Genomic DNA, 13,067 nt, shown 5'->3' with positions numbered 1-13,067 from the left:
TTACAGGGAAATAAAAAAACAAGCTTGCTACTGCTACAAGTGCTTGTTACTGTACAAGTTACAAAGATTAAGTAAGTAAAATAATTAGTTACAAGTTTAATTAAAGCGTTGCATAAAGTCCTTTTTTTAGTAACTATTCAAGTATTTATTTCTAGTATTTATCCTGACAAAGTATAGGTAGACAACATAGGTTAACTTAATATGCGTATTTTTCTAAATTGATATAAAACACTTATTTTTTCTGTTATGAATGATCTGAAGTACCAGCCCGGAACCCTATACAATTCAAACCTTCTAATGAAAGAGGAAGCATGATTAGATTATCAATGTAAGATGGTCTACTTAACAACATATTCTGTAGCTAGAGATACATCATAGTACTGTATTAACATTTAATATACCAAACACTTATTATTCGCAACACTCGGAACGGTTTATCTTGGGTCACGACCTTACAGATTACAGCTCGTTTGCTTCCACTTAATTTTTAATTGATCATTAATTTTATATCAGACTTTTGTCATTATAAACACAGAGTACATTAATCTGAAAAGAAAAATCCACAACAACATAAAAAAAATATATACATTTTATTTAAATACAATGTGTGAAAATATTTACATACAGCTAAACAGTTTTCTTTTATATATCTAAATTTGTTTTTACCGTAGGTAGTCTCACTGTGTCGACAGAGCAGACCGGATTTCCAGCTCAGCCATAACTTCTACGGGGATGCTGTAGTGTCCCCAGGGCAAAGTCCCGATGCCGTCGTCTTGAATGTAACGTTTGTCATCATGAGGCGACAGAACAATTTTGTTCAGTTCAACGCTGTACAAGTTGTGTTTAAAGCTCCGGATCATGTTCATCGAACCGTATTGTATACCTGAGGTGAACAGACACTGTTTGTAATCGTCGAAGGTCAGGTGGTTTTCTATCGTTGTCTTTTTGACTCCTTTCGACTTTTTGATCACTCCGCCTTCGGATCTGCTGGAGTACATTTTCGAGCGAAGTCCTACGTGCTCGTACATGATTCTGCCGTTGAGCTCGTCTTTCATCTTCCCTAGTACCTTTTTGTTGACTCGAGGCATGTTGTAACGGTTGGGCTGAGGGTAGTCGCTGGTGTCGAACAGATCGATCATGTCTTTGATGTCTTTGTACAAGTCGGTCGTCTGGATGTGGTACGTTAGCGAGTCGGTGTCTGTATATTGAAGTTGGGCTTTGTGACCGTACCGCCTCTTGATGACGTTGTAGTGGAAGTCGTACATCAGCGTTTTCGACACGTCCAGAATGCTCATGCCGACGTAGATTGCTTTATTGAACATCAATTTCGTTTTTGACATGTGAACGGCTGCCAACTGTTCGGTGAATATCGTCCTGCTCTTAAAGTTTGGTTGAGCAGTCCACTTGTCGACTTGTTCGTCTTTTGTGGCTAGTCGGATGTCCACTCTGTTCCGGATGTTTTCCATTGTCTTACCGAACACGCTGTTATTCATGAGCTTGAAGAAATCTTTCTCAAACTCGTTCCTGGCTTGCGTACGCATCTGAGTGTTCAAGTCGATGTAGGGCTTGAGCCAGGCTGATTGACTGAAGCTTATAACTCTGTGGACTTTCTTAAGTTTCATGCCGAGCGACAAATACTGTTTTAGATTCCTGTAGTGGACAACGTATTTTTCTTTGCCAAACAGTGTGGTGAGAAGTTTCTCTTCTTTCGATCCCGGCGGTACTCGACGTTCCGGTGCAAGAGGCAAGTCGGAGTGGAGGTCATGTAATTGTTCGGGATATTCCAAGTCGACTTCCAGAATGTAGCCAGTTGGTGCGTCATCCGGAACTTTTGTAACGTCAATGTCGGTTTTGCACCACTTGAAGTTCTTATACGGCATGTACTGACTCATGGCCCAGCCGTACAGATTGTTTGCGTCCAAGTACGTCAGGTAGGAAGTCGGCTGGTCCACATTGAATTCTGCTTCCATATAAGGGTTGTTTGCTGCGGCGTACCGGTTAGAGCACTGTGACACTCCGCCACGAATGCCCTTGCCGATCACCAGAATCATGTTGTAGTCACTGAGAAGGTCGAGTTTTATGCCGGTGGTCTTGAGCATCGCACTCCACGCGAGTCCGGGAGCCGTGTAGTACCAAGCAGGGTCGAGCTGGTACGTCTTCATGCAAACGTCGCGAAAGTTCTCCATAATGTCCGCCAGCAAGAGTACGTCCGTCTTGTTGTACAACAGTGTGTAGTCTTTCATGTTCTGTATGTTGAACGTATTCCAAACGTTGACCGCATGTCGGTAGTCTTCGGGCTTTACGTGAGCGTCGTTTAGCTTGTTGTAGAAATCTTCTTTGGCGGGAAGTGTGCAAAGTTCAAACTTTTCCATGCTGTCCATGTAGTCGTAGGGATACACGCCATTCTTCAACAACAGTTCAAGTTTCTCACCTTGGTAGAATTTGGAAGTGTGTCTGAACTGATCGGGGGACAGGTTCTTAGCCAACTTGTCTAGACTGCTTGCCATGAATTTCAACGAGTCCAGGAACCGTATTTTCACTCCACGTCCAACCTCGATGGTGTAGGAGATGTAGCGTTCCTCGTTGTTGGGGATTACCTCGATGGTCTCGTTGTTGAGGCCAAACATCTTGATAAACAGGTGGGTGTCGTATCCGCTCAGGTTATGGACAAACACCGGCAGGAAGTGCGGTTTCTTGAAGTTGAGGTTGCAAGAGTTGTGTGCCATACCTCTGAATTTCCCCGTCAGATGGTCGTGATCGCGAACTTCGTAATCGTTGGGATCGTTGAATGACTTGCCACAGATGTGACACTGCCGAGCGTTGGCTATTGCATGTAAATCGTCTTGAGTCAGCTCCATCGGTACAGCAGCAGCTCTTGAGTAAAGTTGGAATATTTCCCTGGCATCGTTCATGATGCTTTCCACGAACACTTGTGCAGCGTCAGTTCTGAAATACGTTGTGGGCGGTTTGTAATCACCGTCAGAGTACACGAAGTAGTACGAGAAACTAACCGCTTCGTGTTTCTGATACTTTTCAGTGTAAGAACTTTGTGCATCGGGATCCCGGCTGCTGCTGGCTACGGGAGTCAGCATACACTCAAAGTCAGCGTAAGCCACGAACGGAACTCTCATCGCGTGTTTGAAGTCCTTAAACTGAATTGTGGAGCCTTCTTTCGGTGTCAGTATTTTCACCGCCTCGTGTTCGCTGCAGTCTTCTTTGTGTTTGATCAGTAGTTCCTCGGTTCCGTAATGCATGAGGCAGCGCTTGCAGAGCCAGGTTTTGCTCTTGCATCTTGTAATTTGAGACCTTACAAGTCGGCTCAAACTCTTGATGAGACAGTAGTGCGAGTTATTTTGATCTGTAATATACAGCAAGTCAACGTGTGTGTCTTTTTCTTCTCGTGTCACGTACAGCGGATAGACGACCAGTTTCTCGTCGTAAGAGTACACGTTGACGGATATTCCAGATCGCTTTTCAAACAGCTTGACGTGGTCGAGACTCACAGGAAAAGTGATACCGTCCAAATGTACGTCTAGTTCGTGCTCAAAAGGTTGATAGTGGTGGATACGCTCAGGCTTCGCTTGCCACCCCTTGGGATGCAACGCGGCTAAGATTGACCACACGAAACATTTCTGATCAGTGTTCTTTATATTTACGATTGCTTTCTTAGCTGAAATCTTTTCGTGTAGTTCCACGTAACTGGAGCCTCTGAGTGGAACGTAACGATTAATTCGTAACTCGAGGTGGAGGATTTTGTGCAAGGTCCAACCAGATCCCTTGGCGTAGAACTCTTCCATTTCGACTAAAAGCTTTTTCATCGCCGTTTTAACATACACCCTAATGTCCGTAGTTGGAAGAATCACGTTGTTTTTAGTTTTGAAATTCATCTTTTGAATCACACCACTCGTCGGTTTTGTGTATTCGGCTTCAAACACGAGGTTAGCTTTGATGTTGTGTTCGTCGACATGCTGTGCTATTTCGCGAGTGATTGGCTTTCTACATGTTTTAAGAAATCTTTTGGGGTCTTTGATACCACGCTTTTTTTCTATCATGTACGTTTTCATACGACCCTTGAACGCCTTGTCGACCTCCGTAATCTCGTCGTCGATTCCGTGACCGATGGCAGACGTGCTAGTACTCGGTTCGAGGCGTGGCACTTTCGGCGGTGGTGCTGAAACGGTAGCTACATCATGCTTACGCTTTAAGGCGCCTGGAGAACACTTTGCAATGTGACGGCTCAAGTTGGACATGGTTATCGGTTGCTGACAATGCGGACACGCCTTTTTAGGCTCAACAGTTGATTTAACCGATCCACACACTTTGAGATGGCGAGCCATGTTACGTGCCGTTATTAACTTATTGCAGTGCACACAATGTTCTTTTGTATTCGACACGTGAGGCTCGACTCCTCCGACCGAGTTGCACTTGTCAGTGTTACGGTGACGTGCTATGTGCGACTTAGTCACCATTGCACCACATCTGTCGCACGCCACAAACACGTCACAAGCAGCAGTAGCCATTGTCACGACTTACTCGGACTACCTAGTATTCGACACTGCCTCAAACTCTGTACAGTATGAGTGATGTCAGTACGGGTCGCACATACAACGTTTCTCTAGCAACAAAAGTTTCACATACGGTACACGAACACCTAACACGTTTTCGTATACACTCGCGTCTTGTTACGTGCTGCACCTGAACGACCGCACACCAGACTGCCAGACTGCGCGTATGATAGATACCGCTGACTCACGCCGCGTTGTGTAACTCGGGCACCGCCGGCCGCCGCCGCTGACTCACCGCGTTGTGTCACTGCCGCCGCCGCCGCCGTGTGTGTTGCTCCGCTTTGTGTAATCGACAAAAAAGTTTTACGCAACTGCTGAAACAGTACAGTGTAAAAAATTAAAAACAACTTGTTGCACACGAACAAGAACCGCGACTTTAAAAACAAAGACAACTACTGAAACGGTACAGTGTAAAAAATAAAACACAACTTGTTGCACACGAACAAGAACCGCGACTTTAAAAACAAAGACAACTGCTGAAACAGTACAGTGTAAAAAATAAATAACTTGTTGCACACGAACAAGAACCGAGAATTAAAAAAACAAAGACAACTGCTGAAACAGTACAGTGTAAAAAATAAATAACTTGTTGCACACGAACAAGAACCGAGAATTAAAAAACAAAGACAACTGCTGAAACAGTACAGTGTAAAAAATAAATAACTTGTTGCACACGAACAAGAAACCGCGACTTTGACAACAAAGAATTTAAGCAACTCGCCCTCCTACTCGCCCTCTTTGAGACGTCGGTCAATCCCTGTTTCTATACTACTCCATGATATACCATACCATGATGTATACTATGTGTGCCGCTTTATCTCACGCTGGATACACATTGATCTTGAACCAGTTACTTGGATCTGACTTCGTAGTCCCAATACGGTCTTTAAAAGATGCAATAACCTCTGTGTCTTAAGCACTCACATGCTGAGGGAACTTCCTGTACCAAATGATTTTCATAGTGGAAAAGTGTCAAAGTATGGCGATAACTAGTCCTTAGGTCCTTTTCTCAGAAATGCGACGTTAAAACTAATAACATGTTGTTATGCCTAATCACTTAGCGTGGGATTCCATCATTTAGGAGCGTGGATTTCTTAGTGATTCCTGGACATAAAATCTCGGCTGCTGAGTAAATCTTAACCACGGTTCTTCAAGATAGCTATAATAATTGCATTGCTTAATCAATGACAGTAAATTAATTTACTAGGTCAGATAATATTTTTTTAAGACTGGACAACTTCCTGACCAGAAAATCACATTAAAAGTTTTCAATGTAAAACCATATACCAAGTGTCTTAAAACTCCCCCCCTCAATTAATAGTCCCCCCTCTCTTATGAACAGAGATGGAGTAATTTACTTTGGGGGATGTTTATATGACCAACTGAAGAGTTTTTTATGTATGAAAATGTTTGACTCCTCCCCTATTGGGGTATTTTTTTTATATGATTTCACTTAGATGAGATGCTCGAAATAACTACCCTGACAAAAATAAAGCGTGGATTCAAAACTGTGTCTCACATTTTGTAATATTTTTGTTGTTATGAGGTAGTAAGTATCGTCGATCCTTGTCCTTAATTTATGTATTGATTAATTTATTGATGGTAACTTAGCTGGTGTTATATAATTTATACATGTTATGGTGAGTGTGATTTCAAGATTTTGACCATTTCATTTCGTGACAAAATGATTTACAACCAATTGGAGTTTATGAAGCAATAAAAACTTTAATCAACCACCAAATTTTATAAAGTAACATTAGAGACCTCTAGTTTGTACCATTCCTCTTCTTTTTTTAATACCATTAAAATGAGGTGTCACTCGATAGGGGTTCGTATTTAAAATATTTTACTTGCCCCCAAAATAAAAATAACTAAATAATAAGTAGATAATTTTGACTTGGGGGGGGGATAAAACATTTTCATATATCAAAAAACTTCTCAGTTGGTCATATAAACATCCCCAAAGTAAATTACTCCATCTCTATTTAACAGAAAGTTAATAAGGCCCCCCCTTATTAAAAGCCCCCCTCGGCTTTTGAGACACCCAGTATAGAAACCAGGCAAAGCAATTTGTGGATATGACGTTCTATAGCAATTACCTCAGAAATGCCAGAAAATATAATGTTCAGTTTTTTTTTACTTTATAAAAGAAAACACAACTATCCAATAATTTTTATATTTTCACACGAGGCCTTTCGACATAAAAAATTCCATCGTCAGGTGTGAATCAACAATGTTTGTGAGTTTTCTTTTATAAAGTAGGTAATAGAAAATAATTGTTTCCAATAAGAAGAGCTCCTCCTTCAATATAATGTTCAGTGTTTGGCATCGGAATGACATCCCTGTTGGATGAAATATATAAAAAACTCATACCGGAACAACGGTACAGGATGGAGAGCAAAGATTTTAATGTCCATAGTCACTAAAAATTACCTCAAAGTAGGGAATTTCCTAGTCATATCATGGTTCCAGATAATGCTCCTGTAAAGTCCTATGAGACATGATATGGAGCAACAAAACGAAATATAATGCCGAGGTGTGGTTTTATTCCAATGACCATGACATACGTCACAGATGACAGTGAACATCGATCCGAGTGACACTTCTATTAGAAGCACTTACAAAAATGCGTCCTGAAACTCCTGCAGAAATTGGAATGTTCGAAATAAGTATAAGTTACTTCAGAGTAGCAATGCGAAGTTTCCTAGTTTACACCGAGGTTACAGAAAACGTTCCTGTAGGATTCCTCTGGAATATGACATGGAACAACGAGACAGAATAACATTCCGAGATATAGTATTCATCTAATTACATGAAATGCCCGGGTGTTGGTGGTGGTTCGGAAATCATCTTTATTGGCTGCAGGTTTTATAATAGAGAGGGCTTCTTAGCCCCAACTTCTCTCGTAAAATAAAATATTCTGCAATTTACTTAAATTTAACATGTAGCTGTTTAGAGTCATAGCACGCTTGTCGCCTCTGATGGAAGCAATGTGGATCAGTCTTGAGCTATATGAGAGAGGGTTGATTCAGTAACATGATTTTTTTGTCATGTCATAGTTTCTGTAGGAAACTTTCCAAGGTAAATCAAGGTCCAAATAACGCTCATCTAGGAATCCTTTGATACACGACATGGAGCCAAGATACGGAATAAGTTACTGAGATATATTTTTCTATCAACGGCCGTTACCGATCTCACATATACTAGAGAATATAACATTGTTCATACTAATGGAATATATTCTAGAGCAGTAAAATAGGAGAGATACAAAACAAGTAAGTTTTATGGTGACACTCACAATATTTATGTTTAATATCTATTCCCGCAGTATTTTGCACGTAGTTTAAGACTCGTAGGGAGAAACATGATGTTAGATTGACCGCTTTTCTTGGTGAACACCGCTGACGTAAAATAGTGAATCACAATAGGTCGAATATTGTTAATTTGTCGACGGAGACAAAAACTTATATAATTCGTTTTTGTATTGTTTGTTTTAAGATTTATGTTAGAGAAATACTGAATACAAGAATTCAGTTCAACAAAATTTTCTATTTCCAGGACGGTATTTGGTTTTCCTCTGACGCAGATAGTCGTGTCATCCGCGTATTGGACTATCTTTCCATTCTGAGTTGATAGTCCAAGATCGTTCACATAAACCAAGAACAGTACATGTTCAAGGATGGATCCCTGGGGGACCCCCTGATTCAAAGGATCTCTCTGTGAGTGAACATTGAAAATTTCTATTAACTGACATCTGTCACTGAGGTACGATTTCAACCACTTCAGTGGCAGACCACGCATCCCATATTATTCCAGTTTTTGTAAGAGAGTGGGATGATGAACACAATCAAAGGCATTCGAAAGATCTAAAAATACACCAACTGTGTGCTCCCGACCCTCCAAACCCTCCACAACTGCATCCACAAGGCTTGTGATAGCATCAATTATTGTTGACATGTATTTTTCTAAATCCAAATTGGCTTGAAGACAAAATGTCAAACCTATTGAGGAAATCCATGAGTTTTTTTAAATAAAAAAATTTCAAAGACTTTGCTTAAAACTGGCAGAATTGAAATAGTTGCTAGTTGAAATGATAGTTGCTCCTTGAAAATTGGAATCGCTGTGGCTGTATCCATAACACTATGTAAATTTGATTCGATAGACTATTTATTGCCTTCCGAGCTGTTTTCATTGTATACTACTTCCTTTATATTCCAAGATATATTTGAATTTATACTTGTTCACGATAAAATTCCTAATCAATGTTACATGTGTTCTCAGAACTTGATGTTATATTTGGCCCTAAAACTTAACTTTGTGTTTGGTGCAAAATCTTTATTTGTAGCGGCCAAACAGGCTCGCTTCACTCACTTGTTTCTTCGACCTGTAGTCTCTTTGGCACAATAATCATAATCACACAATGTCAAGGAAGCCAATTTTGGGTTATTAAGTGTTCAAATTAACCAAACATATATTATATGGTAGTTTTCGGTTTAATATATTTTGATTAAACATACCTCCTACATTTTAAGTATATCAATATTTTAACTGTGTTATACATATTTCGAAACGGTCTGCCCAGAAATACTAGATAATAGTCAGGGTCATACATTTACAATTATCTTCATTAAGTTATTTATAAAAGTCCCAATAGCTTGAATACGTCTCTAGTTCATATTTTGTAGTGCATTTACGCTTCACTTCTATTTTCATCACAAATTAGTAATTATTATGTATTTACTATTTTATAAAGTTTGTATTAAAACGATATGTGACCATTATGGCATGTATCACACACATGCCATTATGGTATGTGGTATGTGTACAGTTTCAGTGTGGAGACGATTAGTTGTTTTAATTTAATAGGTATATTATATATTATTCTAGCGTTGAAATAGTTTTATCCAAAACTTAAACTTAAACTGATAGTAGTGATTGTATAATGGAAAGACAAATATGTTGAATCTTTTAAATAAGTTTTTATTTAGTATTACTCCTCCTTGACTGTGCACAAATACATAAACCTTAATTATTTAGTGCTTGGTTTTCGTTACGATTAATAAAATTCTTTGTGGCAATAATCGTAAGGAAATAGAAGATGGAGATGGAGATGAAGATATGAGATGGATAATGTTTCACGTGTAACATTTTGTAGCAAGTATAATCGTTGCTAGTTATGGTCTTATAAACCTGTTATTTAATAATAGTTATATTAAAATTATATTCTATAATTTAATAATAGTTTATTTAAAATCCCTCTTTCATGAAGGACACTTGCAAGAAATTCACTTGTACGTCTTATTTTATACCTTCATAAAATATATGTTTTGCAAAACTACAAATTACGCCTAATGGGAAAGAAAATCACCTACCGTTTCATTAAAGTGTCGGTACCTAAATAGTTTAACCTGCCTATTCACTTTAAATATACTCAACATAAGAGCATTTTATCCAATTCCACGTTTTTATTGAAATTAATTTTCAAGTAGAAGGCTTTGTTGAGATTCCATGCAAAATTTTAAATACATAGCTTGTTTCATTCTCAAGATGTCATGCGGACACAAACATAGGAAAAACGTTGACCCAAAAATCATAGGACTTATTATTGTAGAAATTAAGTTTTATTCTAAATTTGAAGTCTACATATGAAATCTTTAAATCTCTAAATATCTTGCTAGATAATACATTCACATTTTGTCATTAAATTGAGATTCATATCAATGTTTAAATAATAAAGCGTACACACCAAGACACTATAAAATTACGCTGCCTGTGTTGCGATAAATAGGTTACATGTATTAATATGCCATATGTTTGAATTTGTTATGGGTGTATTGATTTGGTATTCAAAATTATTTATTCTGTTGTTTTCTCACATTGTGTTTAGTCATAAGAACAATTTAAAAATATTGGTTAACGCTCAGTAAATCCCAAGGAGTGACACGTACAATAATTTACCAGGCAGTGTTCCTCATATATAAATGAAAGTTTCACGCATAATTTCAAGTCGATAGTTCGTTTTTGAGATATTGTTGCGGATAGACAGATAGATACAGGCAGAAAGAAACGAAATTTTTCTAACCTCATAGGCTTCAATACAGCTCAACCAATAAAACATATTACGTGTTATTTACTTACCTAACTAACTTGTTAAGCTTACCCAGCAGGGATCACTTCTGGCTGGTTTATACCTTCCAGTTGAACCCACCACTGGGCACAGCAAAAACCGATGTTCACTTCAATCTAGGCAACCTTATGGATGTCCAGGAGCGGCACATCACTAACAGCAAATGTCGAGAATCTGGGGTTCATGGGCAATTCAATAGGTCTAGTCTACTGTGGGAGATGACTTTTGGAGTTGGTGGGGTTTGTTCCCTGACCTCTGAGGTTCTTGCTATACTCAACAAGGGTGTGCCACCCCCTGCCTACTTTGACTGGAGAGGCTGGTTCAGAGCTGTCCTCCCCTTCTACCGGGAAGACATGACTTTGAGATGTAGTGCCCTAATTCTTCCTCATGGATTTCGATAGGAGGCGGCCCCTACTCCCTAACCTTACCCATCCTGAATATCCTGTCACTCCGGAAGCAGCGCAAAGGTTCTTACAGGACTAACTGCAATTTATAAGCTTCTTGTGCTAAGAGAACAAAAAACTTTTAATTTTTTGTTTTGGACATTAAATCTATGTATATACAGGTTAGAGATGTAACGTACCGAACTGGCGTCTTTTATGATTGATTGAATTAAATTAAACCGAAAAGACGCATATCTTTACATTATCACAGTACAATCCATGTCCATATACGATGTATCCTAAAAGCCGCACACTTCATAGATAATTTCCAAAAAAAACTAAGGTGGAAGGCCAACTACACTCTCTTTTTCGAATTTGTGTATTATTTGATTAAACTTAAATGAGACACTACGTCTTTATAAATACATCTCTTAAGTTGTTGTAAACGAGTTTACTTCTAGGATATGTTACAGCTAAATTTGTAATTTGATAATTTATTAAGTATAATGAAGTTTTAGTAGCTGCTTAAAAATTCTAATAATAGATTTAGAAACAAAAATGGACTTAAAATATGAATAATAATAATTAATAATAAACCTCTGTTGCTTATATACAACATATTGTTTTTGTGCTCGTCAAAATAAAAATACATATTTACAGGTTTTCAAAAATATATAAGTAGACAAGCAATTTTATTGTTATTTATATAGGTAAAACATTTACATATAAGTAGTAAACGTCTCACTTAGGGAATGAAAAGTCACGCAGAAAGATAATCTATTCATACGCAGCATTAATCGTTACATATACTATTTTGGAGTTTTTCAATAGTTGCTTGCGGATGTAAGAATTAATCATCCATTTGTATCTTGCAATCGAACATGGACTATTGGCGTCCCTCATACATTAACAATAATACTTTTCATAATAAAGGATAAATAATTTCCTAGTAGAGTGATTGATTCTCTAAATAATACACTAGTTGATACTGATAGGATCATTGAAAGCTGATTTTGTTCAGCTGTAAACAGGTCTGGTTTGATGTTCTGATTAGTATTATATATATATATATATATATATATATATATATATATATCATTACTATTTATAGGTTAAGTTGTTATTAATTACGTTATTGTAACTACACGAAAATGTATTATTATAGTTTTGTCAACAGATTGGTTGTTTGAACTTCTTGAAAACAGATATACTGACGAGGTCTAACATTCAAGCAATGATAACTCATTTTTTACTTTTAAAGCATATTGGAATCAGTTTGAAATTTTAAACATTTTTTGGATCTTTAAATTTAGAGCATGTCATGGGATCAATATATCATATATAGATAGAGAGCATAAAAATAAAATAAATATTAAACTGGACATATGTTACTAAATGCTTTGTTTACTGCAAATATGGCCAATAGGTAAATTTTTATTTTGAGAAAGGTTTAGTCCTGGCACTGATTATAGGTAGGTTATACATATCGTGAATATCCTGAAGTGTAATTGTACAAATAACAAATATTTGGTAATTTATGATCTTGAAACTGCGACAGTTTTCAGCAATCAATTCCAAATTTAAGGGACACCGAAGACTTTTACTAATATGCAATAAATTATAAAAAGTACGCAATGCAATCGGAAAATTATTGATACCCTAGTTGTCAAAATCAGTTAAGGAGCAATTTACTTTTACTAATTTTACTAAATTAATGGAGACTATTACTTTTTGTTAGTTTCAAAAGTTTAAAAAAATGCAATCATTAAAAGAAGTATTGTTGGATAAATAACATGTTTAAACCAAAGTATATTCTATTTATCGATAATATTACAGAACACTGTTTTTGCTCTACGATTTTACCAATATTTAAAAAATATATTTTAGTATACTTGTGTTTTATTACTGTAATAATATTATTTATTAAACAGGTAATAAATGAGGTACTTCTTACGTTGCACGTGTTATTATATTGAATTGTGTACTAGCGAA

General features: G+C 37.5%; 1 protein-coding gene across 1 annotated transcript; it reads right to left on the bottom strand.

The window, feature by feature from the left end:
- Window positions 1-677: 677 nt before the first annotated feature.
- LOC124370637 lies at window positions 678-4,520 on the bottom strand. Its single transcript, XM_046828924.1, has one exon. The coding sequence runs from the start codon at window positions 4,518-4,520 to the stop codon at window positions 678-680; it is 3,843 nt and encodes a 1,280-aa protein (XP_046684880.1).
- Between the last annotated feature and the right edge of the window lie 8,547 nt (window positions 4,521-13,067).

This window comes from Homalodisca vitripennis, unplaced genomic scaffold (assembly GCF_021130785.1).
Source record: "Homalodisca vitripennis isolate AUS2020 unplaced genomic scaffold, UT_GWSS_2.1 ScUCBcl_385;HRSCAF=2256, whole genome shotgun sequence".
Taxonomy (NCBI): Eukaryota; Metazoa; Arthropoda; class Insecta; order Hemiptera; family Cicadellidae; genus Homalodisca; species Homalodisca vitripennis.
This window is presented reverse-complemented; position numbering and strand designations above follow the sequence as displayed.

Excerpts from the sequence above, each read along its gene's own strand:
- LOC124370637 (XM_046828924.1), bottom strand. The coding sequence starts at position 4,520 with ATGGCTACTGCTGCTTGTGACGTGTTTGTGGCGTGCGACAGATGTGGT.